We start from the raw sequence: 27,250 nt of genomic DNA, 5'->3' as shown, positions 1-27,250 counted from the left end.
TTATATCTAAATAAGAACTGATGGCAAAAAGAAAAGTAATGATGATAAATTTTGCTTAAAACACAAAAGCTGAATTGAATAACCAGACAATAAAAGCTTGTGAGGTAGAAGTAAATCCCTCTGGGTGTTTCTATCTTTCAGAGGAGGCTAGAGATGATTAACTTTAAACTTTGTTAAATCAATTACACATAATTACAAACTTAAAACTATTCAAAGGAAATATCTTTTTATTTTAATAGCCATTTGTTTATTTTGTTAGGTGACTTTTCTTTATAGTGATATAAAATCTCATTTAATTTATTTAAAATTTGAAAAAGAGCTAAAAATATTTAAATAATAATATACATGGTACAGAGCTATGGCAAATAATTTTATATGTTACAAGTGACTTCACTTTGGAAAATCAGAATAAAAATTTTTTTGAAGCATTATCTGCAAATAAAATACACAAATATATTTTTTCCAAACACCAAAAGAGACTTGCAACAGTCAAAATTCTCTTAACCAATGAGCTATCAATACATGAAAAGACAGGAAGGAAACTTAAATGCATATTAGTGAGAGAAGCCAATCTAAAAAGGCTGTTACATACTATATGATTCCAATGATATAACATTCTCGAAAAATCAAAACTATGGAGACAAAAAAAAATCAGTGGTTGCAGAGGGCAAAAGGGGGAGGAAAGAATGAATAGGTGGAGCACATGGAATTTTTAGGGCACGAAAACTATTTTGTACCATATTCCACTGGTGGATATAAGTCACTGTCTTACTTGTCAAATCTCATAGAGTGTACAGCACCAAGAGTGAATCCTAATGTAGACTATAGACTTTGGGTGATAATGTGTCAACGTAGGTTTATCGAGTGTAACTAATGTATCACTTTGGGAGCGGGGTGGGGGATTGATAGTGGGGAGGCGGAGACTGAGTTGGGAGAGGGAACATAAAGAAATTCTCTGCCCCTTTCATTCAATTTTGCTGTTAACCTGAAACTGCTCCAAGAAAAAGTTTTTTTAAAAATTCTCTTAACCATCTGCTTGCTATGTTAATCTATTTAACATAGATTAAATTTTCTGTTTTTGAAGGCACATCAAGAATTATACAAGCTAACATTTACTGGGCGCTTTACATAGATTTTCTTTTAATCTTACCGAAATACATATAATCTTCATCTTATAATTAAAGATATTGAGGCCAACAGAATTTATGTAATTAAGACAGAGAATTTAAACATGTTTATCCGATAACAAGGCTGGCTGGTTTGCTAGTAGTTTAATGATTCATTTTTGTTTTGATATCTGACTTTAAAATACCTTCAATTATGTAAAATAAATGTTTAATAACCTTGGAGTTAATTTTTGGGGCACTACTCTCCAGAAACGAAGTGTGGGTCTCAGAAACTACAAAACCTAGAATGCAATGCAGCTCCGGGATGTCCAGCAGCGGCTTGGCCCTTGGCATGCCGGGAATAGTAGTTTTCTGACCTGCCTCCGCACCTCCCCCCGCCCCCACCCCACCCCGCCTCCGCCCCGGCCCTCAAGCATCCAGATCGGAGTTTAGTTTCTACTCCCCGTGCCAGGCGCCTAAGGTAGACAGATTTAGCCATCCTCGCGCTGTCACCCCAGTCCCAGAAACTGACCTGGGTGCGTCCTTGATGCCCTGGACCCAGTCCTTGTGTCCCTGTCAGGAAGGACAACTCTATTCACCTCACACGCAGCTCCAGGATGCCGCGCTCCACAAAAGACGCTGGGGAGTCACAGCCCAGTTACCACAGAGACGGCGTTCCGTGGGTCACAGCGCGTGCGTGAGGTCAAAGTCAGTTAGCTTCCGGTTCCGAGATCCCGCTTGTTGTCAGAAAGTTTAGAGCTGTCGGTGACTCTCGCACCGATTTTCGGGGTTCAGAATTCGCTGGGAGTCTTCCGCTGCAGTCATGGCGGCCTCCACAGCCGCCGGAAAGCAGAGAATTCCCAAAGTGGCCAAGGTAGGGGATAGCGAGGGCCGTTGTGGGAAGGGCCTACGGAGAGGGGATTACTCCAGGCTCCGTGGTACCTGGGAGGTGTGAGTGTTCGAGCGCTAGGCCGACCCCGTGCGGGGCCGAGGGTGATAAGGAGGGGAAAGGATAGGCGGTAGTGGTATGCAGGTTCTTGTCACTCCGGAGCACAGCGCGCGTTGGCGTGGCCTTCGTTGCAGTAAGATGTTTTTGCAGAAAGGAGGAGAATAGGGATGTTTCAGGAGAGGTAACTTAGCCAGGCCGAGCGCTAGACGCTGCAGAGCTACACTATAATGTGGGCGACGAGCAGTACACAAATAAGACACAAGTGTAAAATGGCAACTTGCCAAATGCTACAGAGGCAAAGTAGAGTGTGCTATGGAATAATAGGAATTGTATGAGAAGGTGTGCAAAGTAAACTTTGCTGAGGAAGTGACATTTAAGCTGAGACTTGAAGGCTAAGTAGGAGTTAGCCCAGCTGAAAATGGAAAGAATGACAGCAGATGACAACAGTTGTGTCGAGATATAATTTAATTAAACAATAAGTTTGATATCTCATATTCCCATTGGTGGAAGACACCTAACAGGAGTTTCATATGTAACAGGCTTTGTCCTAAGTCTTTACAGTTACTCTCCTTCCAGTCTGTTTCTCCATACCAGATGACTCTCTTGAACCTGTTCTTTACATATTTATTTAGATAACGTCCAGATATTGCCTATAACGCATATAGCACAGTGTCTGATACTTAATGGTCATATTAGGTATGAGCTGTTATTGTTATCATCATTTCATAGTACTAAATAATTACTATTTCTTATAATTCCATTCCACAAACTTTTATTGGGCAGCACTGGTGCAGTAGAAATAATGTGAACTGCATATGTAAGTTTTCTTGTCTACATTAAAAAGTCAAAACAGGTGATAATTTTAATTACATATTTTATTTAATAAGTTGGTGTATCCAAGATACTGTCATTTCAACATGTAATTAATATAAAGAAATAATTAGGTAGTTTATTCTTTTTTCATACTAAGTCTTCAAAATCCACTGTGTATTTTACACTTACAGTCCATCTCAATCTGGACTCACTACATGTGACTTATGGCTAACATATTGGACTGTACAGCTCTTGAGACCTCAGAAGCTTATAGCAAATGATAGCAACTTAACCAAATGTTGTCTTTGACATGCAATGCCACGAAAAACCAAATGCAGTTACCCACCTACAACATTATCATCCACCTGGGGCCCAAGTTGAAGAATTCTGTAAATAGAGATTATGGTGCTAGATAAGATATGGTATATGTCTTGATAAACAAAACCTCTGGTGAAAGTTTTACCTAGGCAGCCTCCAATTTTTTTATTTTACTAATACAAAAGGGAAATTTTACTATTTTTGCTATGTTTTCTTTTGAGACTTTTACCAATAGCTCGTTAATAGATGTCAGGTATAAGATAGAAAACATTTTTTGCTATTCAGTTGCACAGAGAAATGGGAACATGTCACACAAAGAGGGCAGGTGGTCACAGAGTTGGCACCCTAAAAAATGATTGTTTGTTTCTTAAACTTTGTGTGAAGAGCATCTACTAAAAATGGAAATGTCTTGTCATAAAAGGTAAAAAACAAAGCCCCAGCCGAGGTACAGATAACTGCCGAACAACTTTTAAGAGAAGCTAAAGAAAGAGAACTTGAGCTTCTTCCACCTCCACCTCAACAGAAGATCACAGATGAAGAAGAGTTAAATGATTACAAACTAAGGAAAAGAAAGGTCAGTCAATGTGATGTCTCAGCACGTTAATATTCTTGATTTATAGGTCAGAGTTTGAAAAGTTCCTAATTGTTGACAGACTATAAGATGAGAAGAGGTTAGTGTTTCTAGCCACATAAATATTTTAACTTCTGGTTACCAGGTAACTACTTCTTAAACTTTATGAAATATGCCATGAGTTGTCTGTTTCAGAGTGTAAGGAAATTTAAGTCCACCAGAGACATAATTATTGGTGTTCAATCAAAGATGGGTTAGAGTTTAACAGGTGGAACAACTGACAATGGAGGAAGGTGTACTTTACAACTGTGTTCTGTGCTTCTTATCTCTGTACCACCACCTGTGTTAAGAGTTAAGATGTGGGAAAGTGGATTGGGAATCTGACTTGACCTTCTCACTCTAGAATGTGGGATTATTTTTAAACCACTAATTCTGTTGTATCTACTTACTAGTTATTCTCAATGAATTACGTATGAACTTCTGTTACATTACCAAAAAGACTTTGTCAAAAATGTTTTCTTATTAGAAACAAGTAGAGCATATTACAGTATCATTAGTTGTTTTGGGCAATAAGAGAAGATATCAACAACTCTGCTAATAATTCTTTATATCTAAAGTTTTCCTCTTATTTGCATATAAGACATTAAAAAAAATACCTGTAATTGTCACCTTCTGTAGTGGGTTTATTATTTCTCAAGGATTCCAGGATGTAATGTCTCTTTAAAAACAAAATGAGTAATAACCTTTTTAGTGCAGAATTAAGAGACAAAGGATTATGTTATTTTTAATTATTTTTTTCTTTAATTTGAGCCTTTTTGCCTTCCCAGACTTTTGAAGATAACATAAGAAAAAACAGGACTGTGATTAGTAACTGGATAAAATACGCACAATGGGAAGAGAGTCTAAAGGAGATTCAAAGGTAAAATTGCAGATCATGTACTTTTGTACATAAGGATGTTGTAAGTTAACAGATAAAAAAGAAGAAAAAGTTAAAGCACAAATAAAAGACTGTGTCTCTGTTAGTAATTTTCACAGTATGTTCCACAGAGCCCTGAGGTTCCTTTGAGGAGCCTCAGTGGCACTGTGGTAGGCTAGTTCTGGGGGGAGCAGAGTATGAGGCTGTACAGGTGGGTCTCACCACCAGTACACTATCTACAGCCAGAGAAGTGCAGTTTCATCTGCTTTCTCTATATTGGCATTTTTTTAATAAAAACATCTTTTACTGAAACCAGTAGCCGATTACAATCATGACCTGGCCCTTTCTATTCTTCATTCTTTCTGCACTCTCTCTGCATGTCCCCTGCCCCCACTGTTCTGCATACTTGCTGCTTCGTGAACACATCTTCTCTCCTTACTGTAATACTTGGCTTTTCTCTCTACCTGGAATGAGTACCCACCCACCTACCTTGGCCTCTGGTACTTTCCTCAAGTTCCAAATTTGTTCTCAGTTCTGGAGTTAGGCTACTGCTTAGGCTTTTCCACCAAACATGTTTATTTCTTTTCCCCTGCTTCCTTGTACAGATCTTGACTATAATGTTTATTACATTGCATTGTAATTACATGTGTGTCTGTCTTTCCCTAAGTCTTTATAAGATTCCTGAGAACAGCATCATATCTCTTCACAGAACCTGGCTTTTGGTGGACACCTTATAAAATAGCAGGGCACTGCAGATGGTTTGAAATAGTTGCTAATCTGTTATATGTACTGCTTTTAATGCCCTCCAAATCTTGCTTCTTAAGGGCCCGATCCATATACGAACGTGCTTTAGATGTGGACTATCGAAATATTACACTCTGGCTGAAATATGCAGAAATGGAAATGAAGAATCGCCAGGTCAACCATGCCCGAAATATCTGGGACCGCGCCATAACAACTCTGCCTCGAGTCAACCAGTTCTGGTAAGTTTCTGATGTAGTGAAAAGGCTTTTTGTAGACTAGAAAAGTCCCATATTTGTATATTTGTTTCATTTACATAGTGTAATCATACAGATGTACTCGATTTTATACATGTAAGTATGTATAAGTGCTTTTGAATGTCCTGTAGTCTATTGAGTCATAACCAATGTATAATAGCTGTGTAATCAAAACTAAAATTTTGATTGCAATCTTTTATGCATAAGAAAGTTCTTGTTGAATTACACAATTTTTTTTTTTAAATGAGGGGAGCCAGAATTGGGACCTGAGGCCATTTTCAGTGATTCAGAAAAGGACTGGCTGAATAAGCCATAGTGTCTTTAATTAAGCTTCTAGCAAAGATGGAGGCATAGGTAGATACATTTTGCTTCCTCACACAACCAAAAGAAGGATAACAACCAATTTAAAAACAAAATACCACACAGAACTGCCAGAAAATCAAACAGTACGGAAGTCTGACAACCAAGGAGTTAAAGAAGAACCATTCATCCTGACTGTGCCACAACATAGCAAAGTGGATTCCCCCTCCCTGGCAAATATCTAAGGCTCTGCCCCTTACAACATAACAGGTGCACCAAGACAGACAAATATGGCCCCAAATAAAAGAACAGATCAAAACTCCAGAAAAAGAACTAAGTGACGAAGAGATAGCCAACCTATCAGATGCAGAGTTCAGAACACTGGTAATTGGGATCTGCACAGAAATGGTTGAGTATGGTCACAAAACAAAGATCAGAAGGCTACACAAAGTTAAACAAAGAAAGATATATAGGGAACCAACAGTGAAGGGAAGGAAGCTGGGACTCAAATCAACAATTTGGAACAGAGGGAAGAAATAAACATTCAACCAGAAAGGAATGAAGAAATAAGAATTCAAAAAAAAGAGGAGAGGCTTAGGAACCTCAGGGACAACTTTAAATATTCTAACATCCAAATCATAGGGGTGCCAGAAGGAGAAGAGGAAGAGCAAGAAATTGAAAACTTATTTAAAAAAAATGAAAGAAAACTTCCCCAGTCTAGTGAAGGGAATAGACAAGCAAGTCCAGGAAGCTCCAAGAGTCCCAAAGAAATTGGACCAAAACAAAGAGGAAAACACCAAGACACATAATTAAATTACCCAAGATTAAAGATAAGGAGAGAATCTTAAAAGCAGCAAGAGAAAAGAAGAATTATCTACAAAGGAATTCCCATGAGACTATCAGCTGCTTTCTCAGAAGAAACCTTATAGGCAAGAAGAGGCTGGAAAGAAGTACTCAAAGTCATGAAAGGCAAGGACCTACCTCCAAGATTACTATATCCAGCAAAGCTATCATTTATAATGGAAGGGCAGATAAAGTGCTTCCCAGATAAGGTCAAGTTAAAGGAGTTCATCTCCACCCATCCCTTATTATATGAAATGTTAAAGGGACTTATCTAAGAAAAAGAATATCAAAACTATGAACAGTAAAATGACAACAAACTCACAACCATCAAAAACTGAACTTAAAAAAAAAATCAAACTAAGCAAACAACTAGAACAGGAACAGAATCACAGAAACAGAGATCATAGGGATGGGGAGAGGGGAGAATGGGGGTACAGGAAATAAGCATAACTGGTAGATACAGAATAGACAGAGGTAAGTTAAGAAAAGTATGGGAAATGGAGAAACCAAAGAATTTATATGTATGACCTATGGACATGAACTAAAGGTGGAGAATGTTGGAAGGAAGCAGTGTACGGAGGGAGGAAGATAAAAAGGAAAATAAACAGGACAACTGTAATAGCATAATCAATAAAATATACAAAAAAAGAGAAAAATGTATTTTTATCTAGTGTTTCATCTTTTACAGACTTATATTTTAATAAAATATGTTTGATTTAATCTTTAGGGAAGATGTCTTAAATCTTCACATTTAACAGAACTAGAAATCACCAAAGAACATTTTTTTCCTAAGTTATTTTTTAAAATAATTTTTTTAGTTTTCAATTATAATTGACATAAAATATTATATTGGTTTCAGGTATACAACCCAGTTATTAGACATTTATGTAACTTACAAAGTGATCCCCCCAATAAATCTAGTACCCACTTGACACCATACATGGTTATTACAGCTTTTTTGACTTTCCCATACTCTACATCCAATTGTAACTACCAATTTGTACTTTTTAATCCTTTCGCCTTTTTAACCCAGCCCCGCAACCTCTGGGAACCGTCAGAATGTTCTCTGTATCTATGAGTCTGTTTCCATATTGTTTGTTGGTTTATTTTGTTCTTTAGATTCTGCATATAAGTGAAATCACCTAGTATTTGTCTTTCTCTGTCTAACTTATTTTACTCTGCACAGTACCCTCTATGTTCGAACATGTTGTTGCAAATGGCAAGCTTTCATTCTTTTTTACAACTGAGTAATATTCCATCATTACATGTACCACATCATCTTTATCCATTCACCTATTGATAGACATTTAGGGTGCTTCCATACCTTGACTATTGTAAATAATGCTGCAATAAACATATGGATGCATGTCTTTTTGAATTAGTGTTTTGGGTTTCTTCAGATGAATACCTAGCAGTGGAATTGCTGGGTCCTTCTTTGTCTCTTGTTATAGAGCCTTTGTATTAAAGTATATTTTGTCTGGTATAAATATTGTGACCCCAGCTTTTCTTCTTTTGTTTCCATTTTTATGAAATATCTTTTCCATCACCTTCAGTCTGTGTATATCTTTGTTCTGAATGGAATCTCTTGTAGAGAGCATATGTATGGGTCGTTTTCTTATCCATCAGCCACCTGAGTCATTTTGACAGTGACAGGTATTTTTGGATGATTTTGTTAAAGGTACAAATACACATACATGGAGGAGATGCTGGGAAACATTGCTGGTGCCCGGCAGGTGTTTGAGCGCTGGATGGAATGGCAGCCTGAGGAGCAAGCCTGGCACTCCTATATCAACTTTGAGCTGCGATACAAAGAGGTGGATCGGGCCCGCACCATTTATGAACGATATATCCTTTGGATGAAGCCTGAGTGATGCCATTATTGGCCTGGGTTCTGTTCCTTCCATGGAAATGTAGTCATAGTCAGGACACGTCATTAATATTGGCCTAGAAGTCAGGGATGCAAATTTCATCTGCTTCATAAGCTACGTGTATACTTTCTAGAGACTTACATTGGTCAGGAAAAACATTTGTGGTCTGGATGATTGTTTGAGTCTTTTCCAGTGAGATTTTGGGTTTGTTTATATTTTGGCAGTATGCTATAAATGACACACTAAGAAGGCCCAGGCTGTATAGACAGTTCTATTTTTCTAGGGTTTATTTTGGTCATTAGCACCATTATTGGGAGTTCATCCAGAGGTTTACTCTTTACTAACAGTGGTATCCCAATAAGTCATTTAATTCCTTTGAGCCTTGGTGTCCACATCTTTAAAACAAGAATAAAGATTTATACTATGGGCTGGTTGTAAAGATTAGATGATCAGTTGAATGCAGTCTTAGCAACTAAGTAGTCTGTCCTCATTATTCACTGTTTCCATATTTGTGAATTATCCTACTTGCTAAAATATTTGTAGTCCCAAAATCAGTATTTGTGGCACTTTCACAGTCATTTGCAAACAAGCACAGAGTGATGAAAAATTTGAGTCACCCAAGACATACGATCCCAGCTGAGGTGACAATATGCCTTCTTGTCTCTGCTCTCATACAGGGATGACCAGAGGATAGAACCTGGAGACATGATAAGACAATGCAGTGTAGTGCAAAAAGCTTTGGCTGTGAGGCCAGTTGGATGTGTTTGAAACCCTTTACTGGCTCTGGTTTGTGGGCAGTCTCTGGCAAGTCACTTAATGCTTCTGAAACTTTTCTCTTTGTGAAATAACAAAAACAGAATCTAAGGATTAGTTGTCTTTAGGATTTAAGATTATAATTTATATGAGATATATATATATACCTACATATTTCCCCTAGAGCACGGTGACTTCATAGGATGTAACTAACACAAATGATGAGAATCAACTTCAGTATGCAATTTTAAGATCTTAATTACCTTTATTCATTTTAATATTATTAGTTTAACAAAAGCTTTTATAGCATTGCTATGTATCAGGCATTGTTCTAAGCACTTTACAAGTATTGTTATTTAATCCTCATGACAACTCTGTGATACAGGGACTATACCATTCTACAAATGTGAAAACTGAGGCCTGAGAGATAAGTATTAATAGCTTGACCAGGGTCTCTCAGGTAGTGGTAGATATAGGATTTGAACCCAGTAGTAGCTTCAAAGCCAATGTTCTTAAAATTATTGCCATATTTGAATATATTACTGATAGAAATTACTGATTTCCTCAAAGAAGGTAGATTAAAAATAGATAGGTATACCCTATTAAGAAATAAAATGGTAATTCAAAACTTTATCTTTTGGCTCTAGTTAGCAGTTTCTTTTTGTGACCTATTTTTTCTTAATCATTAATTCAAATACTAATGCTATTGAGAATTTAGTGTGACAGTTACCATGATCGAGCATGTTCTTTTGGCCAGAAACAAGAGCTTTTCATATATTTTTTCCATTTAAAGATAGCAGTCATCCAGTGAGGTTTGTTCTGTTTTTCTCTGTTTACAGAGATTAAAACTGAGGCTTAGAGAAGCTAAATGGCTTGTGTAGATCACATTGCTAGTAACCAAGGTCTCCAAAGTCCTATTTGTACCACTACTAAAATATTGAATAAGCACTGGAGGAAGACACACCTCCTCATGAAGGTCATAGATTAGTGGTTCTCCATCTAATGGTTTACCACCCCTATAGTCATAGCCTATATTGTTGTGGTTTTCAGTATTGTGAGTTTTTGTTTTTTTGTAAGCCACATTTTTAAAATTTAATTTTTATTTTATTTCTTGCATTACCATTTAGTCCCCTTATAACCCTTCCCCCCCAGCAATCACCACATTGTTGTCTATGTCGATGAGTTCTTTTTTCTTTTTGGCTCGATCTTTCCACCCCCAACTCCAGCCCTGCCCCGCCACTGGCTGCCAACTAGCAATCATCTCCTCTCCATCTATGAGCCTGTCTCTGTTTTGCTTGTTAGTTCAGTTTGTTCATTAGATTCCACATATGAGTGAAACCATATGGTATCTGTCTTTCTCTGACTGGCTTATTTCACTTAGCATAATGTTCATCCATTGTCGCAAAGGGTAAAATTTTCTTTTTTACAGCTGAGTAGAATTCCATTGTGTAAATATGCCATAGTTGTTTTATCCACTCATCTATTGATGGACATTTGGGCTGCTTCCATATGTTGGCAATTGTAAATAACACTGCAATGAACACAGGGGTGCTTATGTTCTTTCAAAGTAATGTTTTGGGTTCCTTAAGACCAGAAGTGGGATCACTGGATCAAAAGGCAGATCCATTTTTAATATTTTGAGGTATCTCTACACTGCTTTCCACAGTGGCTGCACCAGTCGCATTGTCTTGCTCTTATTTCTTTAATTCCCCTGCACTTGTACTTGTGCACCCTGATGTTAAGAACTGGATCAAGTATGCCCGCTTTGAAGAAAAACATGGTTATTTTGCCCATGCTCGTAAAGTGTATGAGAGAGCTGTCGAATTCTTTGGAGATGAACATATGGATGAACACCTTTATGTTGCCTTTGCCAAATTTGAAGAAAATCAGAAAGAAGTAAGTAAACTTCACTCACTTATATTGCAAAACAGCTTAGAAAAGATCACTTCTTGTGCACATCAAATTCATTTCCATTTTCTTACTGTTGATGAAAATGTTTTCAAAATACAAAAACATCAAAGAAAGCAGCATACATTTGTTGCTAAGATGCAGATTGGGAGCTGAGTGGTTATAGATTGTATCACAATTGTCTTAATTTTGTTGTGCTTTGCTTGAGAAGTAACCTTTCATATCTGGAGTAAGAATGTTATCTATAAACTGAGAATCACTTGGTGTCCTGATTGAAGGGCTTTAAAGATAATAAACCTGGGAAACAAAAAGTCTAGGGCCCTCAGAATAGAGAATAGAATTTGAAATGAAAACATGCTGTCCTACCGGTAATTCAGTTCTTTTCTCCTATAGTATGTATGGAAAATAATCCCTTAAGGTAGCTCAAATAATGCAGAATTGAGAGAAGTAGGCTAAGGTCTGAAAGCAGGATCTTGCACAGGTCATAGCAGGGAGTTCAGATTCTATTCTGAGGGCAGTGGGAAGATTTGAACTGTTTTAGCAGGAGAAAACCTTGGTAGAATATAATTTATATTGTAAGGAGAGCCTCTAGCTAATTTATGGAGATTGTATTAGGAGAAGGATAGCAAAGTGGAAGAGAGGAGACTTTTGAAATGGTACAGGGAAGAAATGGAGACAGGTTGGCAGGGGAATGGGGAGAAGTGAAGGGCTATGTTGAAGGGTTAGAAATGGCAAGGCTTGATGAAGCAGTGAATGTGGGGAATGAAAGGAGAGGAACCAGGGAGGACTCCAGGGAATTTTAGCTTGAACAAATGTGTGACAGTAGTTATTGCTCAATCAAGTTTGGGAGGACTGCTGTGACCAGTGTGGTTCAGTGGGTTGGTTCAGTGGGGTCTGCAATCCCACAAGGGGGAAAGGTCACCACTTCGATTCCCAGTCAAGACATGCCTGGATTGTAGATACTGTCCCCAGTCAGGGCACATATGAGTGGGGACCAATCAGTGTTTCTCTCCCTCTCTTCCTCCCTCCCTCCCCCTCTCTCTAAAAATAAATAAAACCTTTAAATATATGTATATTTTATGTATTTATATATTTAATATATAAATATAATTTTTTTAAAAAAGATTGGGAAAAACTTGAGTTTTGTGGAGAGAAACAGGAGCTCAGTTTGGGACCTTTTAGTCTGTGATGCACAGACAACATCCATCTAGCAGTATTGGGTAGACAGCATTAACTGTGAAACTCAAAGGAATGTCAGTCCTTCTTGATTGAAATACGTCATCAAAAGGGAGAAGAAGAATCTCATTTTGGACATTTCGAGGCTTCAAAATCTAACAAGTAATGTTTTATGTTGTAACTACTTTCCTAGTTGTGACTAGAATGAAAACGTTGTATATGGCAGATAAAATCATCCTGTCTGCTTTTAGTTTGAAAGGGTACGAGTGATCTACAAGTATGCCCTGGATAGAATTTCAAAACAAGAAGCCCAAGAACTCTTTAAAAATTATACCATCTTTGAGAAGAAGTTTGGTGATAGGCGGGGTATTGAAGACATCATTGTAAGCAAACGGAGGTTCCAGTATGAAGAAGAAGTGAAGGTGAGTGCTGGTGTATATACTTAATTCTACAAGTAAATAAGATGTGTCAGCCAATACTAGCTACAATAAAATGAATAATAGCAAGTTAGGGCTACCTGTGATTAATTACACTCTTGATGATATGTCTGCAGTATAATGGACCACATTCCAGACAGGTCAGAATAATTGAGGCTGATAGAAAAGGCAAGCAAACAACACTTGGATTTAGTCTGCTACTCATGTGTGAAAGTTAGTTTGATTGCTGATTGTGTGCTATAGAAATTGAGCTAAATAAATCTGGAATCCATTTGAGCTTATTTTTGAAAGAAGGTGGAAGAGTCAGGGATTGGTTAAAAAAAAAAACAGTTTTTATACATTACCTTTTAGCTAACTTGTATGAAAGATGTGATGTAGACATCGTTCTTTTCTCCTTTCTTTGCTTGTCATTTACTGTTTTGATTTAAATTTAAAGATGGTAACATATTCAAGATATCTACAAAATGACTTGACTCTCATGTTAAATGAGGTCAGCAAGACATCAAGATAAATTACCAATAACTGAAATGTTAGGTTTCACAGTTGTGAGCATGGTTTAATTCTATTGTAATTTTGTAATTTTAAATCTAAATGTAATGACATATAGTCATATATATTAAAAAATACATTTATAAAATTAAGCACCTAATTATTGAATAATTATCTTGGGATTGGTTATGCAAGGGGCATTGCTGTGTGACACCTGGCTAATAATGTCCTCTATACAGTGGTTCCTGCCTTTCTGAGGTTTTGCTTTCCTCTGTTTTTATTACCCACTGTCAACCGTGGTCCAAAAATATTAAGTGGAAAATTCCAGAAATAATTCACAAGTTTTAAATTGCTTACTCTTCTGCATAGCATGATGAAATCTCAAGCCATCCCACTCTGTTCTGCCTAGAATATAAATAATCCCGTCATTCAGCATCGCCACACTGTACACTACCCACTTGCTGGTCACTCAGTAGCTCTCTTGGTTATCAGATCAACTATCACAGTATCGCAGTACTTGTGTTCAAATAATGCTTATTTTACTTAATAATTGCCCTAAAATGCAAGAGTACTTTAAGTTTTATCATAGATATGTGTATAGGAAAAAATATGTATATGTATATATGTGTGTGTATGTGTATATACACGTGTGTGTGTGTGTGTGTGTGTGTGTGTGTGTGTGTGTGTGTATTAGTATTAGTACCATCTGTGGTTTTGGGCATCCACTGGGGGTCATGGAGCATATCCCCCACATATAAAGGGGACTATTATATTCCTTATTTTCTATTTATAAAATCTCAGAAATGATACTTTTTTAAATGTGATAGCATGTAAAATCTAGAGAAAAAGTTGCTAAAATATAGAAAGTCAGTGGTCCCTTCTTTCAGCTCACATAGTCCAGCAAGTATAGCTCTTGCTTTTGTTTTTATTTAAATGTATTGTCTTTGTAGGCTAATCCACACAATTATGATGCATGGTTTGATTACTTACGCTTGGTGGAAAGTGATGCAGAAGCAGACACTGTACGAGAAGTCTATGAAAGAGCTATTGCCAATGTCCCACCCATTCAGGAGAAGAGACATTGGAAGCGCTACATCTATCTTTGGATCAACTATGCACTCTATGAAGAACTGGAGGCAAAGGTAAAGAAGTGGAATTACGTGTCAACCAGTAATGATTTCCTCACCCCTGTGCTTAAAACTTGCTGTTGTGTGTAGTAACTGATATTTATTATCCTTGGAACAGGAATTTAGTTTTAGATTCTTACAGCCTTCCATTTCAGTTATATAGTTAATATATTCTCTCTATAACATTTTAAACTCTCTGTTTTGAGCTCAGGTGAGGGTTTTTTTTGTTTGTTTGTTTTTGGGTGGGTTTTTTGTTCGTTTGTCTATTTTTCCTTTGTTGTATTTTGTTTTTTAAACCTTGAGGCACAACAAGATTATCACTTGGAACTTGAAAGGGAACCAGCCGTTAGTTTAATCGTACATAGTTTCCTGGGTTTTCTCATAAATAGGAATACTGGCGAGATTGCATGTCCTTGCTTTTACTAAAGATCAAGTGGGATTTTCAGAAATTGGTCATGTATTAGTTAAGAGACAAAGATGAACTTTCTGCTATTAATCTGAGACCATAAAGGATTTTTGTTTCTTTCTGCTATCAGGCAAAAAGCCTTTCTACAGAGAAGCTCTCAGAATTTGATGGCTATATTGTTGGTGATTCTTAAACCAAAGTTTGATGGCCAAAGGTAGTTCACACTTTTGATTATAAATGGAATCAGGGTTTGAAAATAGCAACTTGTGAAAACATTCAATGTTGGGGATATACATTTTTTACTAGTATTAGTAAAATAAGTAATAAAATAATATTTGCAACAGTCTTCAATATTTTGTGAAAATTTCTTAACCTACTACAGGATTCTGAGAGGACAAGACAGGTGTATCAAGCCTCTTTGGAACTAATTCCTCATAAAAAGGTACATTTGCTTTAAGTGCTTTCTATTCCAAAAGTCAATACCCTGTTTCTGTTACTTGTGAAATAATATTTATTGATTGACATTTTCCCAGTGGTAGGCACCATGGAAAACATGAGATACACCCTTTGCCTCTGAAAATAGCCTGTAGTCTAGTTGAGAGGACAACCTGTGACAAATGAATAATACAAATAGCAATATAGTAGAAATTCAGAGGAGGATGGGTAATTGGAACAGACTGAATGGGTGGAGGAAGAGGCACATCTAGAGAGTACATAGCATGTGAAGGAAACAACGAACAAGTGTTTGTTGGCAGCTGAGTAGAGGTATGCATGCAAGGGTGAACATGTGTGTATTCTGGCAGTGGTTGAGATGTTAACTCTGCTGTATTTCCCAGCACAAGAAACAAATAGAAATGGTGACTGAGTTACTGTCTAGAATAGAGGTGGCATGTTCTGCCGACTCAAAAGCATACCCAAGGTCATGTAATACTATATAGTATATAGATTAATGTTGTTTTTTGTTTGTTCATTTTGTAATTTGTGAAAGAAATTTTGTCATCCTTGCTTTTAAAAAGAAAATGCATCTGTCCTAGCTCTGAAGTTTTAGGGAAATCTAATTGCCCATGGCCTTTTGTTAAATTTAACTTAATTCAATTTAATTTAATTGACTCTCTTAAGCTAGATGTTGTGCTTTTCTTTTCCAGTTCACATTTGCCAAAATGTGGTTATTATATGCCCAATTTGAAATAAGACAGAAAAATTTACCATTTGCCAGAAGAGCTCTGGTAAGTAAAGAAAGGAATGAGATGCTCCCCTAAGTTCTATGAGAAAGAAATTAAAATCTTAGTGCTTACAAGTAGTGCAGTTCTTAATAACAAAGCATCAGAAATATCCCTTTAAACACTGAGACATGTTAGAAAACCCATGGCCTTTGAAGAAATATTTGGTGATATGCTTAAATTGTTCTACAGGGTCTGGTAGAAGTAAGGCCTGCTGGAGTGTGGTTGGTAGAATAATAATATGGGTGTAAGGACTTACAGTTTTAATTTGAACATTTCACCTAAAATGTCACATGGTGTGCTTGAGTGTGATATTGTTGTTACAGAATTACATGTGAGTTTGTAATAAAAGATTTTGTAATAAAAAGGGGTATTATTTGTGCCAGACCCTGTATTTTTTTAACATTGGAAACTTTTTAACTACCAGTTACCAGATCATTCCTCACACTAAAAGGATCTGCTCTTAGATCTGATATTTACTAGTCTGATCCTGTACAGAACTTTTGTTGTATTAAATGCACTTCCCTCTTAACAATACTAAAATTTCTTAATAGGATCAGATACTGTGTTGAAATAGAGTTGTCCTCTGATAAGCTACTCTTACCCTGGCTTTGGGCAGCAAAGCAGGGTTCATTCTTTGATTACCATTTTACTTCTAGGAGACTTTATACATCTGACATTTATATTCCCTAAGAGATCCTGAGAAACTAAGTAAAATCCAAAATAGTTGTCAATATAATTCTTGAACACTGTCTCCTGCTGAACAGACACCAGGGGACACAGGCCCTCTTGACAGCTGAGTGAATCAGAGGGTTTTTCCTTTGGTCTTTTGTCAAAAACCATCATGAACAGTATATCACAAAGGAAAAGGTGGCTTACCATGTTGACTCCAAAGTTCTTGCCCAGTAGAGAACCATTTCTTTTTGGTCGACAATGTCTATGCACAAGTCGAACCCACTAAGGTATCACAGCAGTTGGTCATTTTCTTTTCTAGGGAACTTCCATAGGCAAATGTCCAAAGAACAAGTTATTTAAAGGTTACATAGAATTGGAGCTACAGCTTCGAGAATTTGACAGATGCCGGAAGCTTTATGAAAAGTTCCTGGAATTTGGACCTGAAAATTGTACCTCTTGGATTAAATTTGCAGAATTAGAGACAATCCTTGGCGATATTGAGAGAGCCCGTGCAATCTACGAGTTAGCCATCAGCCAGCCACGCTTAGACATGCCAGAGGTGAGGATCTCAAATTGAGTATCATTTAGACACTTTTCTAGTATTATTTAAGATGACCATCTAAACGTGCATTTGAGAGCATAAAGAGCTAACTTCCAGTCTTTTCTACTCAGATGAGGACTTTCCTGTTTTGGAGATAGAAAGGCAGGGGAAGCAGCCCTCTAATTGTATACTAGAGCACAGCAATGCCCCCCATTATGACACCAGGCTGAATCAGAATATAATGGGTGGGTGACTGGCTCTCTTCCTCCCTTTTTCAAACAGGAAGCTAAATGGCATCAGATAGTTAAAGCAACAGGCAGCAGGCAACCCCATACAGAGATCAAGAGTGATGGAAGTTAAGACTGTACATCCCTTGATGCTCCTGGCACAGTTTTTTCCAGATTGGGCAAGTAAGAGAGGCTCTAAGTAAACCAGGATGTTCCTGAAATTACAGCTACTACTGTACTGGAAGTCCTGCCTTTGCAGGACCCAAAGTCATCCCTTCAATATTTAAGCTTGAGCCACAAGGTGGCGCCAAACCACAGCCGGGACTAACTTGAATCCAACAGGAACCACTGAACTCATTCAGCCATTTTGTTTATCTTGCACTAATATTCTTTCATTTAATGGTTCACTGGGCCCTCCCGACTGCATTAGGCAGAGATTTTTGTATTACTAGTTTGAGGCCAACTAGTCTGTTGGCCTCAGCTCCTCCACAGACTCCCAGCTCCCAGGAGCCCAGGCCACATGTTGCTCATCTTTGTGCTCTTGACAGGCTTATACATACTAGCAGTTCACTGAATGCTTTTTGAGTTCAGTGCAGACATATCAAGCGGTTACAGTGGAGGTAAAAATAGTATATACTGGCTAATCTAGGCTTGTTTTCTCCCTTCAAATTCGGTTGCATGTGGCATGATCGTGACAGTGCCTGGGAGACTTGTCAAATTTCTCAGCTCTTCTTGATAAGTCTAGCTTTCAAAAACTGCCAAAAAATCCAAAAATGAATCTAAAGCAACTAAGTTTGTGGCAGCTTATAAATGCTAATATTATTTATTTTATCCATATGCCACATTCTTTAATTGTTCGCCGAAGTCCTAGGTTCCTGGATTTCCTAGGTTGGAATAGTAGTTAAGCTGTGCTTTGGATAGGGACATGTTGCTTTTTGAATGTCAAGGCTGACCTGCTATCTTTCTTAGGTGCTCTGGAAATCATATATTGATTTTGAAATCGAGCAGGAAGAAACTGAAAGAACTCGTAGTCTTTACCGACGATTGCTTCAACGGACACAACATGTTAAGGTATCCTGTGCTTGCTGTATAGATTATCTTTGACTTTGCTCAAGTCAGCAATCCTGAAGAAATACTGTATTTATGTATTTTAAATTTTTTTTTAGAAAAAATACTTTTTTAATGATTTCCTTGCTTTTAGAGCAACCTGTTGTGAGTCTCAGAGGACTTTGGAATATTAAGTTTATACCAGGTCAATATTTATTCTGCATGTGAATAAACTGGATATCATAGGGTTGAATAAAAAGTTAAACTCTTCTCACGATTTGAAGACTGTATCAGACACCTACTTGGATATAGAAGCAGACTGCTTCAATATCAATATACTGAAGCATACAGTATATGTTATATTCTTTGGAATAAAAGAAATAAGCACATTAATATGTTCAGATGTTATTAACAAGAAATTTACTTTATTATTACATTATCGTAGTCTCAGTGACAAGGCTAATTTGGTTCTGCAATAATTTTTTTAAAGGTATGGATCAGTTTTGCTCAGTTTGAGTTGTCTTCAGGGAAAGAAGGAAGTTTAGCTAAATGCAGACAAATTTATGAAGAGGCTAACAAAACCATGCGAAACTGTGAAGAAAAAGAAGAGAGACTTATGCTGCTGGAATCTTGGCGAAGATTTGAAGATGAATTTGGAACTGCATCAGATAAGGAGAGAGTAGACAAACTCATGCCAGAGAAAGTCAAGAAGAGAAGAAAGGTCCAGGCTGATGATGGGGTAAGAACTGAATCCCTGGAACTGGTCATCCCATGTCAAATGAGCAGAAATGCATCTGACTTAGAATTTGTACTTTTAAATGGCTTTTCAGTGTACAATCTGAGAATGGGAGCAGATAGCCTGGGGTAGGAGACAGTTGCAATCTGGCTAATGTGGAAACAGAGTGTATGGCCCACCCAAGGTGGAGAGTGGGAAAGTGTTGGCAAAGGCTTCTTGTAGGAACTACGTGACGTGTGGTATTTCAGGAGCATTAGGCACGAAGTCAGGATGGAGGGAAATGAAAATCAACTTTTAGTAGATAGGACCTAATGCAGAGAAGGCCTTGTAGGCTCTAAGAAGACTCTTAGGCACAAAATGACATGATCCAGTCATTGGCATCTCCTGCAGACAGACTTGGGAGGCTTGCAGGAGCACTTATTGGGAGGCTGTTTAAGGATGTGGTAGTGGGAGCTGGAACTAGAGCAACCTTTAGAAAATGAAATTACTGATCCACTAGAGGTGGAGATGTTAGGGTACAGATTCAGAATAATTATGCAGATATATGGCTTTCACTATTGGGTAAATGGTAAGGTAAATCTTCAAAATTTTTAAATCTTACTGCCAGATGTGCTTATTAGATTTTTAGAATTTTTTTCCACCAGGATATTCTCTCTGAGCCATACTTGCAGCAGCACCAATTCAGCAACTACATGTTCACTCCCAGTCTTCAAGGTCTGGCCCTTGTTCTTTCTGTAGTAGACTTTGATGTTGTTTTGTAAAATGAAGATAAATTGAATTTGAACTCTTGGATTCCCAGTGAAAATTCTCCACTTTAACTGAAATGTATTTCAGCAACATTTGCTTACCTTTTAATTGCTTTACTTTTTTCCTATAGTCTGATGCAGGCTGGGAAGAATACTATGATTACATTTTTCCGGAAGATGCTGCCAACCAACCGAACCTCAAGCTCCTGGCCATGGCCAAACTTTGGAAAAAACAGCAACAGGAAAAGGAGGCTGCAGAGCAAGACCCAGATAAGGACGTGGATGAGAGTGAAACCTGATCTTCTTGTTCATGTTGATGGTTTTATTATTTTTATAAATTAATAGTTTGTAACTCTTGTGACTCAAGTTTTTGTATATTTCACCACTAATGAACTGACTGAAATCTTTGGCAGCTACTTTTTGAATTATTTTTAAAATGCTCGAGGGGTAGTTAGCAGGAGGGGGTAAAGAATTTTTTTTAACTGCTGGATTTTTTTGACTGAATCCAAATATTTTTTTGTCTACATAATACATTATGAAATCTAAGTAAGGTAATGTTTAGCACCCACTTTAGAGGGAAATGCAGGCTTTTGAAAGAACTTTGTTCTAGAAGTTTTCAAGTTACATTCTATAGGAACTTTTAAGGTGTAGTTTTCTCATGATTGTCTTTTTCATAGAAATACTTTATGCATTTATCTGAAACGTTTTTCTTTCATGTCTTTAGAGTCACGTTAACTTGAGTTCCATTCTCAGCTCCACTTAGTGATAAATAATTCAACCGTTTTTAGTTTCTCCACTCAAAATGAGCTAACACTTTGCCCAGCTCATTTTGAAGATTAGATGACAACTATACCTAATGCATTAGTAAGTGCTCAATGAAATGTTCATTCCTTATAGAATTGAACGTGCTTAGATTAACTTCCCAAATTCTTACTTTTATGTCCATTTATACTAAATGCTTTTCAAAACATTAGTTGGAAAATAATTTACAGTGAGTATATTTCTGAACAAGGTCTTTTTTACCAAGAACATTATTAGTCAAATTTCAAGTTATGCTCTAATTAGTTTCCCAGACTGTTAGGAGCTCTGTAGTGGCTTATTTAAAAACCAGTCATATGTCTGCCATGAAAATGATGTTTCATACTCAAGTTTGGGAAACCCTAGATTAAGGGTTAATTAAGCCTTATTAGTGACATCCCTTACAGGCTTCTCAGAGTCTTTGATGTGCTACTATACATATGAATTACCAATGACAATGCTGGCATGTTCCCCAAACTTACTGGGCAAGGGAGTCATTTATACCTAGTGCACCAATAAATAGAGTAGAAAATGTCTGTCCATAATACCTTACACATTAAACTTACTCCTGCTTTAGCACATGTGAAAAACACCCAAGGTAACTAATTTGCTAAATGTAACTTAAATAGCATACGAAGGATAATGTATTTGATGATACGTTACATTCTAAAGCAAAAACTATTTGCCTTAAATGACCTGCGATGGTTTCCTTTAATCCGGCCTACATTTCTCAAACCTATCTTTTCTTGTTCTGTTCACTGCCCAAGCTACTGAGCCTGAACTATTTATCTTCAAGGCTGTTTTTCACCTATAAGAACGGTTAGCAAATCTATTATTGGTAAATTTAATTGGACAAATTATTAAATTTGCAAATATATAATTCACGCAGGAATAAAAGCTAGTCAATATGTTATTAAATTTTATCTTGAAAGTAAGGTAGTTTTTGAGGGCATAACAAAATAGGCCTGTTAGGATAAAAGAGAAACCTGTTTTCAGCCTCACTGGTTTAGTTATTAGATCAGTATCAGCAGTTGTGGTGTCAGGTTCTGACTGTTGAGTGAGGTCTGCCCTGATCAGTGAAGAGGGACCTTTGTGATTTTAACATTCTTCGGCAAAAAGTGCAGAGTCAAAGAGTGAGATGAAAACAGGTCAAAATGCTAATTTTATGTTGCTTCTATGTGTAAGAAAAAAAAAAAATGGTGATGTTTTCAATGCAAACTCCTTTAACACTTCCTGGGATGTGCCATGAAGGAAAATGCATGAAGGAAAAAGTTACTCTCTCATGGTGGAACATAAAGGATTCATTTCTTTCTTGTTCACCCTCAACTCTATCAAAATAAATCTTTTCAAAAGTAAAGCTTTTTAAAATCATTCTGTGGGTTTTTCTTTAGCTAAGTTACTTCTTTTAGTCAATATTTTCAGATTATTACAGGTGATTAAAATTACAAATGAGACTATGTGGTTGGCCTATGATCTAGTTACATGGCCTTTAGGAATTAAGTTCTTTTTATATTTTGAAAGGTAGGATTTAATTAAAGTATTTATGGGACAAAACAAAGAAAGAATCCAGGACTAACAATATGAAAACAAGTAACTGGGAAGAATTTATTTTGCATTAAGAAGGAAGCTTAAGTGTGCCAGACAGGGATTGTATCAAGTATACATTTTTAAAATGTTTTATATATAAACCAAAAATTTAATGGAGAAACAATATATCCTAAATGATGCTTTCTCAATCCTAATTTAGTTTTACAAACTTCCAGGAAACATTTATAGCATCAACAATGCATTTTATTATACATCTTAGATTTAGCATTTCATATATGCTTTTAAAGCTTCAGTCAATAGTTCAATACAAAATAAAATATATATATATTTATCTATATATACACAGCAGTGGTTCTCAGGCATAGAATTTAGGAGATTAGAACAAGCTTTTTTCCCTAGCATATTATGAACCATGATAGTAGAGCTGCTTCCTTCTGACCTAGCTGCCTTTCTGATTGAATTTTATCACAGTGGACAGCTTTAGTAGGTTTGATATTGCTAACTGGAAACAATGAGATTTAAAGTATTTTCTTGAAATCTTTAAGACCTAAATGAATATTTTTCTCTAACAGAGCTCTAAGATCATCCAATGAAAATAGTATTGTACATAAAATATCTGGAGCGTCAGCCTAAGAACCACTGCCCAGGGTTATTCAATGTCTTCAGGCCTCACAGGATGAGGTAATGGTATGATGGATTTCTTTTCAGTGTCCCTGGAAAGTGCTTTCCTCATATCTGTTAGGAAGCAAAGTTTAATGTAAGTAAGTATCCAAATTTCAAACCATTTTACATCAAATTTAAAGTATACAGGCAAAGTTCCCAGAAGAGGTTTTGTCCCCAGCCCCACTTTCACTAGATTCTAAGAGAAATGTTTTTATATAAGTGAGACTCAATCACCAGGAACCAGGTGCTAACCAAACCCCAACTAGGATTCAGCTCTTAATACAAATGTTCTTTTGACAGAATCCTAGTAAAAGAACATGGCTATAATGTAGTAAGACAATAATTGACAGTAATTAGCCATTGCTTAGTTAATGTAAGTGGAATAGTGATAGGTTTGTGAAGGCAAGTTAAAGGAAATTTAAATATTATAGATCAAATTTAAAACATTATGTCCAACCAATATAATTCCTTTAAGTTTATTAAAATAATTGAATATTTCAGTCTTTAAAATGAATGTAAACGTTTGGCTTCCTCTTGGGGTTTCTGCCAGAGAAGGGAGCTTACCATAAGCGTCCTCGTCAGGCTCCCCGTTGCTGGCTGAATAGTATTCTATGACCGTCCTGTATACACTGTAGCCCAACTGCTTGTACATGTTGACTGCAACTTGGTTAGATACTCTTACAAAGAGGTCAACAAAAAATCCACCTTTTCTTTAAGTTTTTTTAAAAAAAGGAAAATGTTAGAATGTGAGAATGTAGAAAATAACAGGTACATTTTTTTAAAAAAACAATAGTTGATTTTACTTTGTTTCCTACTCACAAAATGATAGTAATAGGACTCTGCAGCTGATTACATCATAAATCAATCTTTTTAATATTGCTGAGACCTTATGACAATTACTTCACTATATAAAAAGGCAACTTTCTATCTGCATGCTAATATTCAAAACGTACAATACATATTTTCTTAAACTATGAACTTTTTAAAAAGCATTTTTTAGGTCACAGTTCTGCTAACTGGCTTAAAAAATTGCTGTGCATTTTATGTCATAGTAACTGATATGCTCTTTTTACCAAGTAAGTCATATAATACTTTCATTCATATGCACAAAGTAAAGATTTTGAAGCAAGCACCAGGGCAGCCATGGCCCAAAAGTAGCTGTAGGAAATTGGTCACAGCTCTGAAGGCCTCCGGTTCCTCTCTACCCAGAGATTACCATGTCCTGACTCTCATAATCATTAACTCTTTGCTTTTTGCTATAGATTTGCCCCTATTATCGTTCAGTTTCTCCTGTTTATCATACTTTATTCTTTAGTGATAGGCGTCTCAGTCAGTATTGTTCAAGTCAGCCAAGGTATAGCTGGAGTTTGTTCATCTGCATTTTATTTAGCATTCCATTATAGGGATATATACTACAAATTGTCCGTGGTTCTACAGAGAAACATTTCCAGTTTTTACTATTACAAACTATGCTACAATTAATATTTTTGTTGTGTCTCATAGTACAATATCTAAAGTCTATAGCTAGGAACATCATCACTGGCTCACAGGGGTAGGCACATCTTCAACTATATTAGATACTGTTTCTCAATCTACTTAAACCACCTTACACTCCCACAGAAGTGGATAAGACTCCATTACCATAGTACCAAAGCTTGTTGCATCAGACTTTATTTTTGAAAATCTTAATGGTACAATGCTATCTCAGGGTATTAAAACTTTGGATTAGTAACAAGGCTAAATATATTTTTGCTGAACATTTAGATTTCCCATTCTGGAGTCCTTATTGATCTCTTGTATTTTCTTCTCCCTTACACTATAGTTCTGTGTATTCTGGATATTCAACATTGTGTTAAGGAGGTCACAAATCTTTTTTTTTCCAATTTGCATGTCTTTTCCCAGTTTGTGGCTCGTATTGTCATTATATTTATATATCCTTTTTTTTTTTTTTTAATCTTCACCCAAGGAAATGCTCACTGATTCTTAGAGAGAAGGGAAGGGGGAAGGAGAGAGAAACATCAATGTGATAAAGATCAATCAGTTGCCTCTCATATGTGCCCTGATGAGGGATCAAACCCGCAACCTTTCATGTATGGGATAACACTCCAACCAAGCCACACCAGCCAGGCATCATTATCCTTATATATCTTTTGATGAACAAAGTTACTTCACTTCAATGAACTTATTAAACTTCTTTTATAGTTACCATTTTTTATGGCTTGTTTCAGAAGTTCTTTTCTACCTTGAGGTCAGTAGACACTCTCCTATATTAACTTCAAAAGGCTTTTTAATTTCCTTTTCACATCTAAGTTTTTAATAAATCTGAGATTTGTGTATAGTAACAGTAATCTGGGAAAAAATTTTTTCCCATATGGATATCCAATTGTGCCACCACCTTTACTGAAAATTGTATCCTTTCATCACTCATCAATTGCTGCCTCTGAGGTATGTAAAAATCCATGTATTCCTGGATCTGTTTCTCAGTCTGTTCCACTGTGCTAGACAACTATTCCAGCCCTAACACACAGTCTTACTCATTACAGCTTGGTATTTGAAGGGGCAAATCTGCCCATTTTGTTGTTCAGGAGTACATTCTCTTTTTGGCTCTTACTATTCCCCTGTAAGTTTCAGAATCAACTTGGGTCCCACAAAAAACACTTGAGAGTTTGACTGCTACTACATTGGCTCTGTGAACCAATTATCAAGTCCTAGTTTATGCTACAGCAGTAGTTTACATCTCTATTTAGATAGGTCATCTTTAATGTCTCTCAATAAAGTTTTATGAACTTCAGAGGTCTTGCAGCTTTTGATAGATTTTTCCAACAACTTTGCTTAATTTTCAGTCTAAACCAGTCATTTTCAACTAGTGTACCATAAGATTTTTTAAAACATGCTATACCTAACTTTAATCGGGGTACTGACCTCTTTTCTCTTACACTGTCAAGTAAAAAAAAAAAACTGACAACAGCCAACACAATAGTAGCCACCTATTTTTTTGTAAGATCAGCAAAAAATGTATTTTTCGGTAGGCCACAGAATTTAGTAATTAGTTTACCTATGCCATAAGATGATGGTTAAAAATCACTGGCATAAACATTCACTTATAGATTCTTGTGGGTTTTCTATTCGCATAATCTTATCAGTGCAAAGTAAATATTTCTTCTCAATCCTCATTATCTTTTATTTTTCTTGGTTTATTGGTCATGTCTAGTATTTCCAGTATATTACTGAAGAGGGGTGGGCTGTAGGTATCTTTATTCCAGATTTTAAAAGGAAAACATTTAATGCATTCCCATCAGTGTTTACTACAGGTTTTTTGTAGATACTCTTTTTTCAGTTTAAGGAAGGTCTGATTTTCTATTTCCTAGTTTGCTAACAGTTTTTAATCAAGAATGAATACTGAATTTTATCAAAGCATTTTCTGCATTTACTGAGATAATAATTCTCCTTTAATCTTTTACAGTGGTAAACTCTCTTTATGCTGGTAATTACTGAACTATACTATTATTGTTCATTTAAATATACCAACTGTCTTTTGATCAGAATTTGCATAATTTTAAAAATTCCTTTTACTTTCAACCTTTCTGTATCTTTAATATTTACACATAATTCCTGTAAATAGAGTTCTGACAGTCTCCTTTTTCTTCAATTTTATTTCCTTTTTAATTCATTTTTATTTCATAACACCATGAGATCTTAATATACTGTGAATGTACAATGTTATTGCTGACTACAGGTAGAATGTGTACAGCCGACTCTAGAGCTTATTCATCTTACTTAACTGAAACTATGTCTGCTGATTAGTAATTACCCACTTCCCCCAGCTCTAGTCCATTCCATTCTTTAATTCTATGAATCTAATTATTTTACATTTCTCATGTGAGTGGAATCATGCAGTATTCTGTAACTGGCTTATTTCATTTAGCATAATGTCCTCAAGTCTTTGACTTTTAATTGGAGTCATTAGTCCATTAACATTTACTGTTGTAATTACCAAAAATATCTGGATTCGCAACTGCCATCTTATTTCATGCTTTTTATTTGTTTTGTCACTTTCCTTTTTCTCTCCTT

The 27,250-nt window shown here is 36.4% G+C and overlaps 3 protein-coding genes across 4 annotated transcripts in view; 1 reads left to right on the top strand and 2 right to left on the bottom strand.

The window, feature by feature from the left end:
- The window catches only part of CFAP61 (cilia and flagella associated protein 61), a 428,437-nt gene extending 426,666 nt beyond the window's left edge, over positions 1-1,771 (bottom strand). The window contains exon 1 of the mRNA XM_054574135.1: positions 1,639-1,771. The gene's annotated coding sequence lies outside the window, so the exon portion shown is untranslated. The remainder of the gene's footprint in view (positions 1-1,638) is intronic.
- A 23-nt stretch (positions 1,772-1,794) lies between these two features.
- Positions 1,795-22,388, top strand: CRNKL1 (crooked neck pre-mRNA splicing factor 1). The gene is made up of 14 exons (XM_054574130.1): positions 1,795-1,980; positions 3,608-3,760; positions 4,585-4,676; positions 5,498-5,656; positions 8,493-8,659; positions 11,153-11,331; positions 12,771-12,941; positions 14,396-14,587; positions 15,361-15,420; positions 16,124-16,204; positions 17,193-17,432; positions 18,611-18,712; positions 19,179-19,427; positions 20,302-22,388. Exons 1-14 carry the CDS (start codon positions 1,930-1,932, stop codon positions 20,467-20,469), a joined length of 2,064 nt encoding a protein of 687 aa, XP_054430105.1. The 5' UTR covers positions 1,795-1,929; the 3' UTR covers positions 20,470-22,388.
- A 349-nt stretch (positions 22,389-22,737) lies between these two features.
- NAA20 (N-alpha-acetyltransferase 20, NatB catalytic subunit) overlaps positions 22,738-27,250 on the bottom strand; it is a 44,109-nt gene continuing 39,596 nt past the window's right edge. For both annotated transcript variants that reach the window (XM_054574128.1, XM_054574127.1), the window contains exons 5-6: positions 23,744-23,889; positions 22,738-23,251 (exon numbers count right to left, since the gene is read on the bottom strand). In XM_054574128.1, coding sequence (XP_054430103.1) covers positions 23,166-23,251; positions 23,744-23,889 — 232 coding nt within the window. In that variant the 3' untranslated portion in view covers positions 22,738-23,165. The remainder of the gene's footprint in view (positions 23,252-23,743; positions 23,890-27,250) is intronic.

Source organism: Pteronotus mesoamericanus, unplaced genomic scaffold, assembly GCF_021234165.1.
Source record: "Pteronotus mesoamericanus isolate MK-2021 breed Mesoamerican mustached bat unplaced genomic scaffold, CSHL_Meso_final contig_25, whole genome shotgun sequence".
NCBI lineage: Eukaryota > Metazoa > Chordata > Mammalia > Chiroptera > Mormoopidae > Pteronotus > Pteronotus mesoamericanus.
The sequence above is the reverse complement of the archived record's forward strand: the minus strand, read 5'-3'. Positions and strand labels throughout refer to the sequence as shown.